The sequence below is a fragment of the Mesocricetus auratus genome, unplaced genomic scaffold (assembly GCF_017639785.1).
Source record: "Mesocricetus auratus isolate SY011 unplaced genomic scaffold, BCM_Maur_2.0 Super-Scaffold_100081, whole genome shotgun sequence".
Lineage (NCBI taxonomy): Eukaryota > Metazoa > Chordata > Mammalia > Rodentia > Cricetidae > Mesocricetus > Mesocricetus auratus.
The window spans coordinates 1,197,481-1,218,929 of record NW_024429237.1 but is presented as its reverse complement, the minus strand read 5'-3'; the positions used below and the strand labels follow the sequence as shown (position 1 = coordinate 1,218,929).

Here is a 21,449-nt window from a genome sequence, read left to right as displayed (position 1 = left end):
CAGAACTTTCAGGACCTAGTCATCTTTGCTGTATGCGGGATGAGTCCAGAGCAAGCATTCATTTCACTCAGAAAGCCACACCCCCAACCACTCATTTGGGAATCCTAGGTAGGGAGTACTCTACCACTGAGTCTCACTCCCAGATCTCATTGAAGGATTTTAGGCAGGGTGTCTACCTCTGAGCCACGCCCCCCCCACTGGGGGATTCTAGGAGGAGCTCTATATCTGAGCCACACCCCAGCCCCTCACTGGAGGATTCTAGGCCAGACTCTACAGCTATGCTAGGCCTCCATCTCCACCCTAATTGCCCCTTACAAACCCCACCTCTCAAGCCTGTTTCTCTGAGGACTATGCTCCCGAGTTCGAACTCTAGTTCACTTAATTACAGCAGAAGACAAAGCCAGGAGCCTTCAGCGCTGGGGTCTGAGCCGCAACCTCTGCTGAACTCAAGCCCTCCTGCTCCAAGCTCCCCTGGAGTCATCATCACTACCACGGCCTAAACCATGGGTTCCCATGTCCACCGGCGAGCGTGGGGCTGACTGAATGAGCCAGTCTTAGAGAAGAACCACTGGCGGACTGTGTGGTGGCTAGTGTCCTCTAAATGCTGACAGCTCTTGGCTGATTCTAGCTGAAACTCGATGCCCGTGCACAGACTCACTCTCCACTCATCCCAGCAGCACTGCTTCTAAAAACAAGAGATAAAGCACATCAGCCTGCAACTATCCGGAATGTGCATCACCAAGGATGGATAAGCTGCTGCCCTCACCCTGCAGGCGGGCAGAGAAGAAGAGAAGACGACCCACAGCGACACACAGCCAGAAGAGAAGCTCAGGAACAGCGTGCAGAGGCCGGGGGAGGCGGCCCCACGGCTAAGAGCCTGTGTTGCCCTTGCAGAGGACCCAAGTCCAGTTCCCAGCACCCACATGGTGGCTCGCAGTTCAATTCAAAAGACTGACTGCCTTTGAAAGCCTGGGACAAGGAGTGGAGCACGCAGAGAAGTCAGCTTTTCCAATTCAGGACTGTGGCTAAGTAGCCTAGTCCTGGCCTAGAGCACGCTGCATCCCCACGATCCCAGCATGAAGTGAGTAACGAGGCAATAACATCAGCAAAGGTAATAATACCATGTCTGCCTTCAGATCACGGGGTTCTACTGTTTCTTCAATGAGACTGTCCACAGCACCTTGGTATCTTTTATCCCGTCTGCAGTCCCTTGGACAAAGGAGATCTGCCTTCACCGAGCAAACAAGAAGCCTGAGACAGGATGGGGGAGGGGCGGGGTCTGATGGGGGGTGGGGTGGCTGCGTCCTACCACCCCCACCTGTTTCAGCTCTGCCCTGGTCTCCCTGTGCCCCTTCCCTCCCAATCCAGTCTCTAGATGGGCTTCCCAGTAGCAGGTACAAACCTCACAGCCCTCCCCACGTCTAGAACTGTCAGGACAGAAAACTGTACAGGTGAGGGCTCAAGAGCTTGGCTGGCCAGAATCTGCGTAATCCTGTGGGGCAGGCTCAGCGCCAACCTTCGCTGCCTCGATCTAGGAGTAATGAGGGGTACTAAGGATGAAGGCCAGGGCCTCCTGTGTGGGGCAAGTGCTCTGCCATCGAGGCACACCCTAAAACTTGGGTTAAGTTTTATGCCCACTTAATCATTCATTCATTTAAAATGCACAGGCCCAAAGTGGAAAGGCCATCTGGGCAGTGTGAGTGACACTCATCGGCAGGGTGACTAAGCTGGATAAGGGGTTGGAAGCGGGAGCAGCCTAGTGACAAGTTTGACCCAATCACTAAACACTTTTAAGACCCAGCTGGGGCAGGAAGAGTGAGGAACCCCCCCCCAATAAAAGGTTAAAAAAGAATGGTAGTGCTGCTGCTCAGGGAAATAGGATAAGACCCTATTTCCATAGGGGGGGTTAGAGAGATGGCTATCTGCCTAGCAAGCATGAGGACCTGAGTTCAAGCCCCAGAATTCACATAAAAAGCCAAGCATGGTGGCTTGTGCTGGTCACTACAGCACTAGGAAGGTAGAAACAGAGGGTGCCCGGGGCTCACTGGCCACCCAGCCTGTCCTCCTGGGAAAGCTGCAGGACAACCAGAGATCTTATCTCAGAAAACAAAGTGATAGCACCTGGGGAAACACAATGGCGGTTGAGCTCTGGTTTCCAAACACATTAACTAAATACACAAATAAGGAAACAGTGAAAGGGAGACTCACGCTGAACAAAAACCAAGCCATGCCTAATGGAAACCAGACAAGCAAACTTGACGTCAGCTTGTTTCCTGGTAATAGTCTCTCACAGCTGCCTCTCAGCAGATTCTGGCAGCAGAGGGCCTCCTCACAAAGCAACCTGGCTTTTCAGAGGGAGGTCACTGTCACCTGACAGGTGCCTCTGTCACTTGACCGTTACTGGATAAAACCCTGCCCTTCCTGTTGGGTGTGAATGGCCATCACTGGGCTGGGTGTGGAGGCTCCCATCTGTTCTTGCATTACCCAGAAAGCCGAGGCTAGAGGGTCACAAGTTCAAGGCTATATGGGTGATTTAGTGAGACCCTGACTCTAAGTAAACAGTAACGAAAACAACACAAGCACGCAAACAAGCAAAACCAGCCCAGAAGGTGTGACGTGAGTCCGGGAGATGGCTCAGTCTGTGAAGTGCTGGCCACATAAAACCCAAGAGCAGTAGTGTTTAACCCTGATGCCAGGGAGGTGGAGATGGGTAGCGCCATGGGGCTCACAGACCAGCCTGGCCCAACTGGAGAACCCTAGAGAGGCTGTCTCAAAAAATAAGGTGAGCAGAACCTCAGGAACAACATCCCCTGGCGTCTACAGCCACTTCACCCATGAGTGCATATGAACACGCAAGCACACACACACACACACACACACACACACACACACATACACCATAGGACGTAAGGCCCTGGGTTCAATCCCCAGTACACAAAACAAGAACACATCCACAAAGAGGTCAACATCTTCATGTTTCCAGAACTGACGGACATCTAAAAGACCAGGACAGACAACTGGGGTTGGCTGGGGGTAGCAGGTCACACTGTCCTCCCATCTTGTCCTACCCCCAATGGTATCCCTTGAGTTCATCACTCTGAGATAATCAGGGGGAGACAGAGCTGGGAGTTTGGGCAGGTGCCCTCAACATTCTTTTTGTTTTGTTTGGGTTTCTGATACAAGGTCTCACTGAGGGCCCAGCCTGACCTTGAACTCATGATCCTTCAGACATGTGAATCCATTGCACTAAGAAAGCTCCCAAATTCTAACCCAAGATCTGAGCAGTGCTCTTCTGGTGGGTCTGCGGTGCAGGAATGGCCACAGAAGTGGCCCGAGCCCTTGGTCTCATTCTGAGCGGTCTCCTGAGCAGTTCTGAAGGACAGGACAAGGGGTGGGAGGGAGGCTCCAGGAAGCTGATTACACAGTTCAAACCCTCACCCTGTCACCCCTGAGGGAGGGACTGAACAGTGGAAGGGAAGTAATTTTAATCTTAGACCGATGGGAATCGAAAAGTGGGCCAAACAGGCATGAGTTTTTTCCCCTTTCCCTGAAAGCTTCTAGAAGGAACCAAAAATGCACAATGTTTGAGGGATAAGTTCAAAACAGCATGTTCTGCCCGACAAATTGGCTCATCCTGGGGACACAGCACCAGGAAGCTGAGCATGGAAGCCTATCATCCCAGCCTTCAGGAGGCTCAGGCAGGAGGATGAGGAGTTCAAGGGCAAGCCTCAGACATGTATGGAATCCAAGGCCAGCCTGAGCTTCACAAAATGGTCTTAAAATTTTAAAAAAGAAACAAACAAAAAAACAAGCAAACAAAACCACAAGACAAAACAGCTCACTGAAGAGAGAATGACTCTGGGATTCTGCTCTTAGGTTTTGGAACTTTCTTGACATGCCAACCATTTTCTCTGCATGCCACCCTCATCCCCAAGAACCTCTAAAGATGCAAACAGAAGCAGCCCCTCACTACCCCAAGTGTGGAAACTGAGGCCCCAACATAAGAGTGGCTTCAGGAAGTCTGACGCTCAGGGCTGGTTTACCCATATGCCAAAGAATGTTCTGGTTATTGTTTTGTTTGTCTGAGACAGGGTCTCATGTAGGCCTCACTGGCCTCAAGCTGGCATTGTAGCCGAGGATGACTTTGAACGTCTGATCCTCCTGCCTCCACCTCCTAAGTGCTGGATAACAGGTAGGCACCACCCATGCTGGGGATGGAACCCAGGGCCTTGTGCATGTTGGAAAAGCACTCTACCAGCTGAGCCCACACCCCCAGTCCCTGAAGGGGTTTCTTCTCCCCTCTGTCCTCTTCAGGACACATGGCCCCTTCCTCAGAACTGATTCTTGGAAAAGCATTAGCTGCGGGGAGTGGGCCGAGCAAACCCTCCTAGTGGAGCCTCATCAGAGGAAGAACATGCGTGTTCTACGGGGAAGCAGGGAACAAGGGTGCACACCCCGAGCACCTGGCAGGTAACCCCCAAGTCACCAAAGGTAGCTTTCTATCTCCAAAGGCCTTGTTTTCAACTGCCAAGCACCACTCAGGAGACCTTCCCTGGATTAACAGCCTCATTGACAGCCTCCAGGCCCTTTGTCCTGAAAACCCCACCGTGGAAATGTCAGCATAAGGGAATCATGTGCGCAGCAGGTGGCTTGTGAGTGAAGACTGACTCTTCTTGCAGTCACTCAGCAATCATTTAAGGTGACTATCAGCACAGCTTCACTGTAACAAAGACAACAGAAGCCACACAGCCTGAATTTGACCCCTTCTAGTGTGAGCACAGAGCACCCTCCATCATACGACGTTTAATGCGACCACTTTCACAACTTCCTACGAAGCTCAATGTGGGTTCTTTCACCCTGAGGTCTCCCATGATTTAGGACCTGAGGTCCAAGAGATAAGAGTGAACGTGGAGGACAGTTTGGCCACCTCATCTCTTGCAAAGTTAAGCCTGCTCCTACCAGGAAACCCACCCACCCCACCCTACCCCTGGGCATTTACCAAAGAGAAATGAAATATATCTCCCCAATGTTCCCAATAAAACGTGAACACCGGCACTGACAGCACTCTATTCATAATCACCCACACTGGAGACACACAAATGTCCTTCATAGGGGACACAGGGGACAGACTGTAGCCCATCCTCTGAGTACTACTTACAACTAAAGGGGACAATATTGAAGGGTGGGGTGGTGCATGTCCTTAATCCCAGCACTCAGAAGACTGAGGCAGGAGGATCTCTGTGAATTTGAGGCCAGCTTGATTTCCAGAGTGAGTTCCAGGACAGCCAGGGCTACCTAATGAGATGGATATCCAGTGGGTGGGGATGAGGGCAGTTAATGACACTCAGGCTACTGCAGACCTGAGTGGAGCCCGCCTCTGAAGGCTCGGTGCTGCTGCCTGCCTCGCCACTGCGGGATGCAGTAGATGGAGAAAGCAGGAAGATCAAGAGACTTGGTCTCAAAAAGTCAAGAACCAGGGCTGTCTCACTGCTGGGGCTCTCGCCTGCCATGCAGGAGGCCATGGGTCCCATCCATGGCACTGAAGAAAAAAGAAAGCGAGTTTGTGATTCTATTTCTAGAACCTTCTAGAAAAGGAAAAACTACAGAATGGAGCCGAGGTCACGGGTCACAAGAGACTGACTCAGAAGACGAACTGGGAATATTTTGGGGAGATGGAGCTGTTCTGTATGTCAACTGGGGCGCTGGCTCCGCAGCCCCACGCATCTGTCACAACTCACCTGCCAGTGCACACAGAAGACAAAGCCTGCTGCAAGAGACCACGCCTCTCAAACCCGCTTCCAAGGGAAGGCCAAGGACAACAGGGTGTGTCAAGATGACCTGGAGACCTCAAGTCTGAGCTGGCCACTAGGGGCTCCCCAGAAGCACACTGGAGACTGAGACATCAGGGACATAAATTCGAGACCAACGTGGGCTATATAGTGAGACTTGTCTGGGGCAGGGGAAGGAAGTGCTCCAGGATGGAAAGGCAGAGAGAGTCCTAAGCCACACCCCACGGCCAACGACAGACAAGAACTATCGTTTTAATGAAATGAACCCTACGGACATGAGACCCAGCATCGCTACCAGACAGATGCTCCTCGGCGTATGGTGGAACCACATCCAAAGAAACATGGACACCATCAGCTGACATCACCCAATCAACCCTGCGCCCCTCAGCATTCCCACATATCAGCCAAAAGTCACCCTTGCTATCACTGGCCACCTGGCACGGCTGTTTGTTTAGCTGCCCAGTATCACAAGCTGTCAACAGACCACATACTGCTAGCGCAGGGCAGGACCACAATTCCAAGTCTGCTGCCTGTGTGCCCCTTCTCCACTCTTATGTTAAGTTGCAAATCGTACACGGAACATGAGGGTAAATCAGGAGCCCCCTCCCGCCTCTGCAATATTCCTGGTGGGATGGAGTTCATTGAACACACTGGTTTTCTGCTTCAAAACCTACCCTGATGCTTGCCAAGTGGACTGCACAGGAGCTGAGGCTGGGGTTCGGGTTCGGGCACTTGCCTAACAATCATGACTCCCTCAAAAGGCCACCATAGGCAGGAGCCTGTTCGGTTTGCCGCTAGATGGACAGATCTCGGGTTCTCAGAGACTCAGATCTGGAGACTGTGGATGAGGGATCATACCTCTGTGGGGTAAAGTTCCCAGTGGCAATGCCGGGTTAATTCTTACTTCCCAGGTTGCTCCTCTGTGAACTCCTGGCAAGTGGATGTATTAGAGGGACTCTATGACTCAGGACACCCCTCCATCTCAGCAGAACTGCCCAGAACATTCTACGTTTCCGGTCTGGCCAGGTGTCTCACCACGTGCTGTCACATCTCTAGGAGGTCCCATCACACCTTCCCGTGCCCCCAAGGCCCTGATGCCGTTCGCGGTGTCTCTGGGCTCCTTGAGTTTCTACAAACTTGGGCAAATGTGATGAGCACAGCAAGGTGTCAGCACACAGACCAGGGCCCGGCACTGGAGGAGTCAGAGTCTCACAGCCAGTGCAGGAGGCGCACTAGCACCAGGGCCTGGGACGATGACACTGGCATTCGATGGAGCAGTGGCACCGTGAGTGGATGCTCCAGGAAGGCGGGGATGCCCCTTACGGAGTCGACAGATCCCAGCTCCGAGGAGGCCACCAGTGAGTGGGACCAGAGTGGAGAAGGTGTGCCCAGGGCAGCTCTCCGAGAGAACAGGGCCGGTTGTACACTGTCCTCGGAGTTTCTGACCGGGTGCAAGGACAACTCTTACTTTTCGTGTTTGGCCTTCAGCCTGAGCTGCTGGGAGACAGAGAAGGATGGGACTGAGGTAGCAAACTGTCCCAAAGTGGAGAGAAAGCAAGGGTCCACTCTCGAGCAGTTAGCCACACGGGACCTGGCAGATGGAAGGAAGTCTCGGGCGTCACAGTCAACTCCGGTCTTACAATCCCCACCCCACCTCCACAGACAGCAAGACGCCACTTTTCATACTGCCTCACAATCATCGTTAAACATGTTTCTAAAATGGGCTCCACACATCAAAAACTCGTGGGGCCATTCCACTTGAAGACCAGCTCAGAGGGAAAACTCCATAGACGAGAACACTCCTAAGGGCCTAGGATAAACATCCTTGAGGCCACCACACAGTAACATTCTAGACGCCTGCAACATAAGAAAACATCTCAGAGACACGTACAGAGAGTCCAGGTACAAAAGAACAGGGCTCCAATCTCATTTGCATGAGGCTCAAAAGGAGGTTACAAACCAGGTGATCTTGCTGGGGTGTGGCCAGGAAGGGAAAGAATGAGGTCCTTTGACCTGGAGGCAGAGGGGCCATCAATGGGCATCAGCTCTGGTGCTTGCCCGTACACGTCTTAGGTCTTATTTTATTCTAAAACACTCTGCTAAAGTGCTTGCCTAGCATGTGCGAGGCCCCGGTTCCATCTGCAGCACAGCATAAAGCCGTGTGTGGCGGCTCACATAACAAACAGCCGGCCACACAGTGAGTCTGAGGCCAGCCTGAGCTACATGAGACCTTGCCTCCCCACCAAAAACACAAATCAAAAAATAACTAAAAGTTTAGAGAAATTGCTTAAGTGCTTATTTTTTCAGTGCCAATAGTATTTGATTTTTTAAGTTGGTGTTTGTAAGGTGTCTGGACGCCCAGGCAAGTCTACTTTATCTCCTCCCACTGGCCTGAATTTCTGGATATAACAGTCCACTGTCCCTCCCTCCTCACCCCTCCTGTAAGCAGCTCCAGGCTTGATGACCTGGCTTGGAGACCAGCTAGGCCTGGGATAGGAAGCGCCCCCTTCCGGAGCAGGGCTGTATAATTCTTCAGGCCAAAAAGGGAACAGAAGTTCTGCAGAGAGGGCGGGAAACTGCACACACTCCTTCCAAAGCTACCCAGAGCAAGCAAGGCCTGGGCTCGCCAGCAAACAAGGTTGGGATGCACTCAGGGTGACTGAGGCCCAGCCCAGCTACGCCTCTTGTGAGTCTCAGAGCCGCAGCATCCAGGATGGACAGGGGTGAGCTGAGGACAGCAGAAAGGCTCCCCAACTCCTCTGTTTCCTCTTGGAAGGCTACAGAAAGGGAAAAGCCATTTGGCAGTACAGTGGTTGCTCCCTGTGACACCCCTAGAACTGTCTGGAGGCACGTTCTCATCCCCTGATATCCTCTAAGCCCCAGCTACTCATTCCAGTGTGGGCACTAGAGTCACATGTCCTCTGATCATTTTTCTGGGCTGGAAGTGCTTGGGAGGGCACACAGCCAACCCTCAGAGCCAACCTTGGCAAGGAGGAATTCGGGGGCAAAATCCTGGTATGCATGCAAAGCACCCGATAACACGGTGGTTACAGAGACACCCCTTAAAAAGAGGCCTTCCACTGTATAGATCTTAATTTTTCATCCACCTCCAAGTAAACCACTTGCTCCAAAACCTCATGCTCTCTTGGTATAATTTCCCAGCCCCAGGAACCATCTGAACCATCTGGAGCCCCCAGAAGAAAAAGGCAGTCATCCGTGCTCTTTGAGCAGGGACTCCAAGAGCCCAAAGGGCCCAACCCTGGCTGAGAGAGACTGGCCCCACCCATTACACAGGACCTGAGGACCCCTTGCAAACTCTAGGGACCTGACCAGCCCATCTTGGCCCTCAATTAACTGAAGCCTGAAAAGAGGTACATTTGGCATGGCAGGGTGGCCAGGCAGCCTGGGGAGCAGGGTGTGTCCCCCCACACACACGTACAGGGAATCTGGGTCATGCTTAGATGACAGAGAAACCTCGACTCTACCCACCCGCGCCTGCCTGCATCTCCCCAGATGCTAAGCAAGCCCTCTTCCAGATTTGCAGGAAGCAAGCGGGGACTTCAAGAAATCAGGGGCACTTTGTGTGGAATCACTTCTCAGCCGAGGAAAAAGGGCTCTTCGCCTTTTTCCTCTGGATCTTTCGTGGAAGGGGCAGGGGTGCCTACCTGCCCAAGACATTGATATGGAAGCTGAGTCTCCAGCGTCCCCTCCCAGCTCCCCAGGGTGTGAGAAGCTAAACCCAACCAAGTGCACAAGCAGCGCTTTCCATCCTTCTCCCTTCTCTCATACTGAAACAGCTCACATCAGGTCTTCCCGGGCCATGGGCCTCACGGGTGGATAGCATTATGGTTTTTTTTAACGCCCCAAAAGATAATACTGAGGGGGCTCTGATCTGTGACAGAAGGAATAGGGCTTGTACACACCGGGTCGGAGGAGGAGTCCCCCAAACCACTCAACAGGACAGTCCCCAGATGCAGCTGGTGGCCCACCCAGAGCCACTCACTGGGGCTGGGATGACTTCTCCACCACCAGGCCACATGGTGTCCCAAGCCATAGGCCTGAGGCTCCCACCTTGGGTAGAACACCAGGGTTGAGAGGTCGGGGTCCTAGTCTATAGGGTTTGGTGCGTTGGGGGGGCACCCTGTAGCCCAAAGCATCCAGGCACTGGCCCAGCTAGGGCTCCATCAGAAGAAGTCAGACCCCCTCCAAAGAGCCCCAGTCAGTGTCCCCGCGCGACCCAAGACCCAGACCTTCGGTCTTTGCAAGGAGCCACTCACTCCCCCGAATCCCGAGTCTCCTAACTACTCGCAGGCTCGCTCTGCAGCTGCAGCCCAGCAGGCCGAGAGGCTGCTTCCCTCAGCTCCCGGGCCCTCATCTCCAGTCCCTAGCCGCCGAGGAGACCCCAGCTCCCATCAGCCCCCAAGTCTCTCTCTCTCAGCCCCACAGAGGGAGGAGGAAGAGGAGGAAGAGAAGGAAGAGAAGAGGAGGAGGTGGAGGAGGAGGGGAGGCGCGGCCGCCCGGGCTGGGGCAAAGGATATGGCCATTCCGTGATCTTTTTGGCGTATTTTCTCACCACGTTGTCTTCGCTGAAGAGGAACAGGGAACGGTTGACCGTGAGGCAGTTCTGGCGGACGGGGATTGGGTTGTAGAGGGCCATGGTCCGCGCTCTCTGCGCCATCGACTGCTTGTACATCCTCTGCGCTCCGGGCTGCCCGCCCTGCCGGCTGCCCCCGGCTCCTCGGCCGCCCGCGGCGCCCACGACCACCCCGGCGGCCGGCCCTGAGCCTCCTCCGCCTGCGCCGTAGCGGCCCGGCATCTCGTCTCCAAAGCGGGCCATTCTGCAAAGAGCAAAGGGCCTCGGGTTACGCGGCGGCTGCTGTTGCTGCGGCGAGCGCTGCGGAAGCCACGGCCACCGCCACCACTACCACCACCGCCGCCGCTGCTCAGGCTGGCCGGGCTGTGGGGACGGCGGCTGCACCTGCGACTGCGGAGACGCTCCACGGCCAAGCCCATCGGGCGGCGGCGCCCGGCCTCGGCTCGGGGGGCTCACGAGCGGGACGGCCCGGCCGAGCCGGGGAGCGCGGCTCGGGACATGCCGGCAGAGGCGGTGACCCCGGGCGGGAGGAGGGGTGCGGGGGAGGGCGCGGGGGCGGGGCGCGGGGGAGGGGCGCGGCAAAAATAACCGGGGACGCGATCCAGGCGATCCCCGGCCACCCACTCCAGAGAGGAAAAATTTTTTTCAGTTAAAAAAAAATCAGTTAAAAAAATATAATGTAAAAAGATCAGTTTTTTTAAAGCAACGCTCCAATGCACACCCCCTTTAAAACGCGAAGTCTAAGCGAAGGACGTCCCCTCTCCCCGGGACGCAGCCACAAGCTTCAAATTCCTCGGAGGTCCGGGGTCAGCTTGGCATCTTGCTAAAGGCGTGGGCTCGGCCCATTTGGAAGAAAAAAAAAAAGAAGAAAATTAAATAACAAAAGCCAAAACCAGGTCTTTGCTACAGGAAGAGGGTGGCAGAGAAGAATCTGTCCGTCTGTTTTGCTGACTTTCCTAGACCTGGAAAGAATAGAAAATTCCTGAAAACGCTGCAGCCCCTCCCCCAAATCCAACCCGGCTGGAGAGCGGGGAGCGGAGGAGCGCAGGGGCGCGGCGGGGCTCGGAGGCGTCAGGGAGCCGCTGGCCCCCGGCTTTCAAAAAAGCCGATCTGTTTTCCTCCTGATTCAGCAGCCGCCGGCTCCTCTGCGCGCGGAAGCGTGTGTGCGCGCAGCCAGGCGCGGCGCAGCCTCGGCCGGGGAGAAATTGCAGCAGCGCAGTCTTGAAAATTCCCCACTGGGGGGAAGGAGGCGAGAGAGCGAGCGAGGGAGGGCGGTGCGCGCCGCACGGCAGCGGCTCGGGCTGCGGCAGAGCCTGGCAGCATCCCCACCCCCGGGCGCCTCCCTCCTCCTCCCCCTCTCCCAGCTCCGCCTAAAGAAGAGGTGCGAGGAGCGAGCTGCCCCGTCCGGAGCCGGGGCTAGACCGCGGCCCTGCGCCCTGGAGCAAGACCCACCCGGTGACGCGCGCAACCAATCACCGACGCGGAGCAGACGCGGCCGGGCGCGCAGGGGGAAGTCGGGACAGAATCCTCCGCACAGAGGACCTTGCCTGCCACCCGAGGTCCGCGTCTCCTCCCAGAGCCAGGCGTGCCCAGCGGGAGGGAAGAAACTTAAAGAGAGGGCTTGGTATGGAGACTGGTGTGGGTGGCCGTCGCTGAACAAATGTGGGTCTCTTGAGCAAAAGACAATTTTTGCGAGCAGGAAGGACGGTTTGAAGCACTTCTGGGAGGGCTGCAGGTCGCTGGGGGTCATTTCAAGAAATGTGTAGGCCGCCTTGGAGACCCTGGCAGGAGCACTTGTAAATTCCCAGGAGCAGACCACACTAGGCTGGGCTGCTGGGCTGGGGTTGGCATGGCCCCGTCTCTACTAGGCATTTGGAACACCTCCACCTGCGCTCCCCCGCCCCAATTCAGAAATTCCATAAACACAGAAAAATACATAAAACACAAATGAACAGGTGGAGAAATTACTGCGTAATGAGCCCTTGTGGATGCCAGCGCCCCAGAAACTCTACCAACACAGGCCTACACAGGGGCCTTTATAGCCTGGCCTTTCTTTTAGCTTTATGACTGGCATGCCTGCCTCAGCGGGAGATGTTGAGCTCCTTTTGGCCCCCATTGTAAGCATCATTCTGCAGGACCTGGTTTCTTGGGTTCATCATAGCTGTGGTGATACATTTTCTTTGCTGTATAGTACTCCGTGGAAAGATAACCAGAATTTGCTTTCCTATGGGCATCTGGTTGTTTGGAGCTGGGGCCACAGCCTGAGACACCGTATTTGCATGTGAGCATGCCTGCTTGTGGAGTGAGGCTGTACATGGGTGGCATTTCAGGCTCTTTTCACACAGAGCCTTCGGGTTTATAAGATGTGAGATTGTCTTCTAAAGCAGATACATCAAAAATAGTTTTGGGAGCTAGAAACGTGGCTCAGCAGGTAGAGTGCAGCCTGCTCTTCCAGAGGACCTGGGTTCGATTCCCAGCGCCCACATGGCGGTTTACAACCAGCGGTAACAACAGTTCCAGGGGATCCAACACCACCTTCTGGCCTCCTTGGGCACCAGTCAGGTGTGTGCTCCACGGACATGCATTCAGGCAAAACACTCATACACATAAAAGGAAATAAAAACGTTTTTAAGAGAAGGAAATTATCTCAGGGAAGAACAGGATGGCTCATTGGGTCAAGAGGCTTGCCACAAAGCCTGAGGACTTGAATTGGATTCCCAGGACCCACATGATGGAAGGAGAAAACCAACTCCCACGAGCTTGTGCTCTGACCTCCACAAACACAGCCACACACAATTAAAAGTACGGTGAATGGTTTAATAAAGGAGCACTTTTTGTGGTTGAAGGCTGTCATCCCAGCGCTAAGGCTGAGGCGGGAAGACGGTGATTTACCATGGATTTCACTAAGTGTGTATAGACTGAGTATGAGAGGAGGGAGAGGCCGAGGAGGCAAATCTTCAGATAGTTAAAGCACTCGTGGTCCACACACACCAGTATCTGAGTTCATTTGCGACATTCCAGAACAATGGAATGTCTGCATATACATTCCTAATCCTGCGCCTTTGGAAGGGCACGTTTAAGATTTAAAAAAAAAAATTGTCCAAATACCAGGCATTGGTGGCACATGACTTTAATCCCAGCACTCGGGAGGCAGAGGCAGGCAGATCTCTGTGTGTTCAAGGCCAGCCTGGTCTACAAGAGCTACAGCCTCCAAAGCCACAGAGAAACCCTGTCTTGAAAAACAATTTTTTTTCCCAAACAAGCCAGGTGTGGTAGCATACACTTGTCACTCAAGAACTCAAGAGATGGGGGCTGGAGAGATGGCTCAGCGGTTAAGAGCACTGACTGCTCTTCCAGAGGTCCTGAGTTCAATGCCCAGCAACCACATGGTGGCTCAGAGCCATCTTGGATGAGATCTGGTGCCCCCTGCTGGCCTGTTGCCAGAAGGTTGTATACATAATAAATAAATACACAAATACAGAGGGCAAGGACCCCAGATCCAATGCCTGCTGATGGAGATGGAGGTCTTGTTCGAGCTGGGACTGAGGTCTAAAAAAAGAAAGAGCACCAGAAGGGCCCTCAGGGACTGAACCCTGTTTAAATTAAATTTAAATTTAAAAATAAATAATAAAAAAGAAACTAATAACTAACGCAAAAAAAAGAACTCAAGAGGTGGAGGCAGAAGGATTGCTGTAAGTTCAGTGACTGACAGTCTGGGTTACAGATGAGTTCTAGGCTACTTTAGAAGACAGTGTCAAATACTGCCTCAAAAAATGTGTAAAATCACAACAAAGAACTTCATACACTCGAACTGTGGTTAAAACACACAGTGCAGACATGGTCCGCAAGACAAAATGGCGGCATACAACCTTACATCTGACAGAGGGCTGATCTCCAAAATATACAAGACTCAAGAAACTAGACATCAAAAGACCAAATAATCCAATTAAAAAGTGGGGTACAAATCTAAAAAGAGAATTGTCAACAGAGGAATCTCAAATGGTCGAAAGACACTTAAGGAAATGTTCAGCATCCCTAGTCATCAGAGAAATGCACATCAAAACAACTCTGAGATTCCATCTTACACCTGTCAGAATGACTAAGATCAAAAACTCTGATGACAGTTTGTGCTGGAGAGGATGTGGAGTAAGGGGAAAATCCTCCATTGCTGCTGTGGAACTTGTACAGCTGCTGTGGAAACCAGTATGGTGGTTTCTCAGAAAACTGGGAGTCAATCTACCTCAAGACCCAGTAATGCCACTTTTGGGCATATATTTATATATAAAGACACCATAAGGACATTTACTCAACTATGCTCATAGCAGTATTACTCGTAGTCACCAGAACCTGGAATCAACCTAGATGCCCCTCAACCGAAGAACGGATAAGGAAAAGGTGGTACATTTACACAGTGGAGTACTACTACTCAGCGATTAAAAAAAAAACAATGAAATCTTGAAATTTGCAGGTAAATGGACAGAACTAGAAAAAGTCACCCTGAATGAAGTAACCCAGACCCAGAAAGACAAACACAGTATGTCCTCACTCATAAGTGGATAACAGACATAAAGCAAAGAATAACCAGCCTACAGTCCAGAGAACCCAGGTAACAAACAGGACCCTAAGAGAGACCTACATGGATCCGCCTAAGAAAGGGAAAAAGACAAGATGCCCTGAGTAAGTTGGGGGTGGGGGTGGAAGAGGGAAGGGGAGTGGGGAAACTGTTTAGCTCAATAAAAAAGCTCTCAGGGCAGCGCTGTGAGAGGGAGCTCAGGGCACTCTCCAGTGGTGCTGCCGTATCTGACATCGTTCTGCTTCTCACAGTCTCCAGGCCAGTAGCATCCGGATGGAAACAGGAAGCCATTGCCTGAGTGCAGACTCGGGGGGGGGGACGACTAGCCCCAGGAGACTCGGTGGTGAGTGTCAGGTGAACTCGCACCACGAGGGGCCTTGCCCAGGACACTGTTGAGATCCATCTACTCCCGCAGGGATCTCTGAGGCCCCTGGAGCTGGTCAGGCCAGAGTGGACCTGGAGGAGGGAGTCCCGGCATAAAACTTCCAGAGTTTTCTCCATGTGTGTGTGAGCATGGGGTGTGCATGTGCACAGCACTCACGTACATGTGCGTGCCTGGAGGCCAGAGGGCAACCTTGGGTATTGCTCCGCAGACGCCACCTGCCTTCTGAATTAATGAATTGACAATTGACAGGGGGCAGAGGTTGGCATCAGGTGTTTTTCTTGATTGTTCTCCATGCTTTTTGACACAGGGTCTCACTTGCCTGCAACTTGCTAAATAGACTACACTGGCTGGTGGGTGAACTCCGAGAAATCTTCCAGACCCCGCCTCCCCAGCCCCGGGAGTGTGTCACCACACCCTACTTCTTACTCAAGTTTTGGGGAGTCAGCTCAGGTCCTCATGCTTGAAAGGCAAAGACTTTATCAGCTGAACCACCTCCTCAGTACAGCAGCCCCATTTTACACATGTGAACACTGAGGCTGAGAAAGGCTGAAAAACTCACCTAAGTCACTGCCATGAGTCTGAAACCCCTAGACACCGTGCTGCACAGCGGACCCTGTGCTATACACTTCAGAAAACGGGATACGTCAATCCGTTCTAAAGATCTGGACAGGCTGTGAGCAGTGGCACTCCCGGATCTGTGTCTTCCATTGTTATTGTTGTTATTTTGTGTGGGCACGCATGCCACGGCTCACGCGTGTGGGGATCAGAGGATAATTCAGTGACGCTGATTCTCTCCTGCCACCTTTACATGGGTGCAGGGACAGAACTGTGTCACCCGGCTCTCACAGCAAGCACGGTTCCCTGCTGAGCCATTCTCTGCGTGTGTCTAAGAAGGAGGAAACGTGTCCGTAGGCATGCCCAGGTGCTGTTTGTGTGGGGACACACCCGATGTCAGTTTTCTCCTTCTACCTTGTGGGTCCTGGGAAACAAACTTGAGTTGTCAGGCTTGGGCAGCAAACACCATCCCCTGCTAAGTCATCATAATAATTTATTTTTATTGTATGTCCATTGGTGTTTTGCCTGCATGTGTGTCTGTGTGAGGGTGTCAGAGCCTGGAGCTGGAATTACAGGTAGTTGTGAGCCACTATGTGGGTGCTGGGACTTGAACCCAGGTCCTCTGGAAAAGCAGTCAGTGCCCTTAACGTCGGAGCCACCTCTCCAGCCCCCATGTATAATTTCTATTCTATAAAGGTCAAGTCAGAGGTTGAAGGGGTCACACATGGAAGGTAAAGGAGTGGCCAGCCTGAAGGGACCTTTTAGAGGCATCTCTCTGTGGGTGGCGATTGCTCCAACGTGTTTATTTTGCAAACTTGGGGTGGTGTAGTGAGATGGTTCCACAGGTCACAGCACTTACTCTGCAAACCTGATGAGACTGCTTACGTCAGATCCCTGACGTCTCCCACGTAAAGATGGAGGGAGAGAAGCCCCTCTACAAATTGTTCTCTGGCCTCCACGTGTGCCACTCCACGCACGCCCATGCATACGCGTCATACACGCATGGTATGAATAAGTTAAAAATAAAATACAAATGATCTCTTTTTTTGAGTTGGGGTGTCATGTAGGCCAGACTGTCTTAAACTTACAGCTAGTCCCCTACCTCATTCTCTCCGCTGTGGGAATTACAGGTATGAGGCAGCATACTTGGCTTCTTCAATTTCTTGTTTATTTATTTTTTTTGAAACAGGGTCTCGTGTATCCTAAGCTGGCCTGAAACTCACTATGTAGCCAAGGATGACCTTAAGTTTCTGATCCTCCTGAGGGCTGAGATTCCAGATGTGTGCTACCAAGTCCAGAGAAAGTACTCTGCTAGCTGAGTCACATTCCCCGCCTTGTTAAAAACTGCCATTGAGCTATGTCTGACGGGTGTATGCAGTGGTGTGTGTGTGTGTGTGTGTGTGTGTGTGTGTGTGTGTGTGCGTGCGTGTGTGTGTGTGTGTGTGTGTGTGTGTGTGTTAGAGTTCAATTAAAAATGTCTGTATCCGGGGGCTGCTCTTCTAGAGGTCCTGAGTTCAATTCCCAGCAAACACATGGTAGCTCACAACCATACAACCATCTACAATTCGATCTGGTGCCCTCTTCTGGCATGTAGGCAGAACACTGTATATGTAATAAATAAATCTTTTAAAAAATTCTGTAGTTCTGCAATATTCTGTGTGCCGACTCTGCTGGGTGCTGATCTTGGCAGTACTATTTCTCATGGTCATTTGTAAGAATTCCCCCTCTTCGAGCTCTGACCAGGAAACCCCTTCCTCTAGTGGAAAACAAGGAGTGCCCCCAGGGCCCTTGCCCATCCATGCCTCCATAGCAGATAAGCAGGCTGCATGGGCAGTGCTGTGTTGTAAGTTTATGTGCCAGGTTGGTAGTGTTTTCCTAACACGTAAAGATCCTGGGTTCTGTCCTCAGCACTGCTTAAATCCTGTGACCTCAGCACTTAGGAGACAGAAGCAAGAGGAACAGAAGCCAAGGCCAGCCTGCTCTACACAAGACCCTGCCTACAAAAAGGAAAAACAAACAAGCAAATGTTGCGATATTTTGCTTATGATCTAACAAAGTTTTTCTGAAGATCAGAGTACAAAGTTAGCCATAGAGGCCAGGCAGTGGTGGTACACACCTTTAATCCCAGCACTCAGGAGACAGAAGCAGACAGATGTTTGTGAGTTCAAGGCCACCCTGAGCTACACGAAATTAATCCAGTCTAAAAGAGAAACAGAGCTCACACAAAGGTGATCCCAGTACTTGGTACCACATGCCTTTAATCCCAGCACAGAGGAGGCAGAGACAGAAAGGGAGCCAGTCACTAGTTCTTACCTCTACTTCAGACCAAATGGGCAATCCTGTCTCCATGAATCCTCAGACTGAATGTTCAGACTGACTGCCTAGACTGCATCTGTCTCTATGAATCCTCAGACTGAATACATCCTCAGACTGCCTGCTTCAGACTGACTGCTGCTCCAAAGGCCCCGAGCTCCTGTCTCCTCCGCCTTATTCCTCTCTGATCTTTCAGACCCCCCAGTATCTAACTCTGAGTTTTTATTATTAAGACCAATTAGAATTCATGCTACAAACAAACAACAAAAACGTGTGTTGAGTCCCATCTCTGTGTGTACGAGTGTATGTGTGTGTGAGCATGTGTGTGTAAGTGTGAGTGAGTGTGAGTGTGTGAGTGTGTGAGTGCCTGTGAGTGTGAGTGCCTGTGAGTGTGAGTGAGTGTGTGAGTGTGAGTGTGTGAGTGTGTGTGAGTGTGTGAGTGTGTGTGAGCGTGAGTGCCTGTGAGTGTGTGAGTGTGTGAGTGTGAGTGCGGGTGAGTGTGTGAGTGAGTGTGAGTGTGTGAGTGTGAGTGTGTGAGTGCGAGTGTGAGTGTGTGAGTGTGAGTGCGTGTGAGTGTGTGTGAGTGAGTGTGTGAGTGTGAGTGTGTGAGTGCCTTGAGTGTGAGTGCCTGTGAGTGTGAGTGAGTGTGTGAGTGTGAGTGTGTGAGTGCATGTGAGTGTGTGCGAGTGTGAGTGTGAGTGAGTGAGTGTGAGTGTGTGTGTGTGAGTGTGAGTGCAGGTGAGTGTGTGAGTGCGAGTGTGAGTGTGTGAGTGTGTGTGAGTGCGAGTGTGAGTGTGTGAGTGAGTGTGAGTGCGTGTGAGTGTGTGAGTGTGAATGTGTGTGAGTGAGCGTGTGAGTGTGAGTGTGTGAGTGAGTGTGAGTGTGTGAGTGTGTGAGTGTGAGTGTGTGTGAGTGAGTGTGAGTGAGTGTGTGTGAGTGTGAGTGCGCCCCAGGGATCCTCCTTGATTCCACCTCCCCAGTGCTGAGATTAGGAGCACACACTACCATATGCCCAGTTTTTTACGTGGGTGCTGGGGGTTGAACTCGGGTCTCATTTGCCCTAAAGATTGATGGGTTCTGGGTATATTACCACCAGATAATCATTTTTCATAGAAGAACCCATTCTTTAAGCTAAAGGATGGATTTCTCATAGAATCTCAAGTGGCTACTACAGGTAGTTTCTGGGCCTTCGATAACACCAATGACTGCTGTTGACCAGGGAGAAAGACTTGGACTGCCGTTAGCCTCTACCAGACAGTTTAAGAGCAGGTAGCCCCAGCCATAGGGTCTGTCTTGACTCCATCTGTCAGCTAGAGTCTGTCTGTCAGGTGGTGGCAGTCTGTGGCTGCTGTGTGACTGAACAGAGCACTGAAATGAGTGCTCCCAAGAGAGAAGCGCAGATTGCATTCCCCTGCCTGCTAACACGATTACCAGCAAAGCCAGCCATGTTGCGCTGCAAGAAGGGTTCAGGACAAAGGCATTTGGTCTCTGCCATTCTGGCTGGGTGCCTGCCAGTACTAAGTCTCAGGGTCTTTGGAGGTAGAAGACAAGAGTGATAAAGCCAGTTGGGTGTGGTGGCACACGCCTCTAATCCCAGCCTTTGGAGGCAGAAGGCAAATTTCTGAGTCTACATAGTGAGTTCAGTGTAGTCTGGAGTTGCCTTAAACATTGAGCAGTCCTCCTACTTCAGCATCTGAGGTAGGAGCTGTTGCCCTGTCTCCTTTTTAATTTTTCCCTCTTTTCTAACCATTTCCTTAGTTCCAGGCAAGACAATTCTCTCCAACATTTTCCTCACAGCCGAGAACAGGTTGTATCTTCAAGGGGCCTGGCTTCCTTTCACTAGAGAAAGACAGTTTGAAACCCTTTGGGGGCTGGGTGCCATACAGCAGTGTGAGCTTTTGTTTTGGTCAAAGAAAATAGGCACTTTGACAACTGCCAAGAAAATGTCCAAATACTATCAGGGATGTCTAAAACACAGAAACAGAGAGCTGAGAAATAATAAGACACACACAGTGTCAAAGCCCCTCCCACAGATGTGCCTCCACCTGGGCTGGAAATGGCTATGGCCCCACATGTGCTTACAGTGCTCTTGCCACTGAGCCACACCCCTGCCCCTCACTGGGGGATTCTAGGCAGGTGCTCTACTGCTGAGCCACACCCCTGCCCCTCACTGGGGGATTCTAGGCAGGTGTTCTACCACTGAGCTACACCCTTGCCCCTTGCTGGGGGATTCTACGCAGGGGCTCTACTGCTGGATCCTGCCTCAACCTGGCTATTGTTAATAATTAACCCTCCTCCTCCTCCTCCTGCAGTGTGGTTCCAGCAGACCAACAAATAATCAAAGTTAGCAGGGTAAATCTGCCTCCTCCTGGACTCAGGGAGGAGGACACTGCTGTGCATCCCGCTGCCAAGAACACACGACCCAAACAATTTGTTTCTAACCAAGGTCAGATGAAGGGATGTGCTGTAGAGCTAGTGTTGTAGGAGGGAAAGCTGTGAAGAGTTCACTTTAAGACCGAGTGACCCATCCCGGTGAAAGAAAGCATAATGGCAGACTCAGCCACAAGGCAGGACCTTCTGCTGCTACAAAGGATATTATAGGCACAGCTGGTGCCTCGCAGATTGGATAATGATATATTGATGCTAATTCCCAGGTGTGGTCATTTTCTCTGTGCTTATGTGAGAAACTGAATTATTTCAAGAAACTCTGCTCCTGAGGTTAAATAAAGGGCCACTGGGTCTCTCGATGGCCCAAGAAAATAGAGAAAGGAGAGAGAGACCCCAAGTCTAAGTGGGAAAGGCTGGCATTTGAGGAAATTGGGCAAAGGACATGCAGGAATTCTTTGTGCTATTTGTACAATTTTTTGGAAGTCTGAACTTTAAGGAAATGAGGAAATGTAAACAGTTAGCAAGAGAAAGCTCTGTGTGCACAAGTTGTTCTCCTGGGCACCTGCTGTGTGCCCAGAGGTTTTGCAGGCACAGACAAAGATGGTCGTTTCCAAGATGAATGGGAACAGAATAAATTAATAAACAGAACTGAGCAAGCCTGAAGTATGTATGAAGGAGAAATGTGGGGTAAGAAAGAGGAGTCATCACAGAGCCATGGGCACTCAGGGTGCTGTCACACAGAATGGAAGCCTTTTATGATCTCCACATTGTAAATTAACTTTATTCCTTTAACCACTCTTAAATTGTCCAGTGTTAGACGTTATTTTTCCACATCATTATATTTAACTTTTT

General features: G+C 51.8%; 1 protein-coding gene across 1 annotated transcript in view; it reads right to left on the bottom strand.

Annotated features, from left to right (window-relative positions):
* The window catches only part of Cacna1a (calcium voltage-gated channel subunit alpha1 A), a 295,076-nt gene that overhangs the window by 212,060 nt on the left and 61,567 nt on the right, over window positions 1–21,449 (bottom strand). Inside the window, 1 exon segment of the mRNA XM_040736792.1 lies at window positions 10,328–10,627. Coding sequence (XP_040592726.1) covers window positions 10,328–10,627 — 300 coding nt within the window.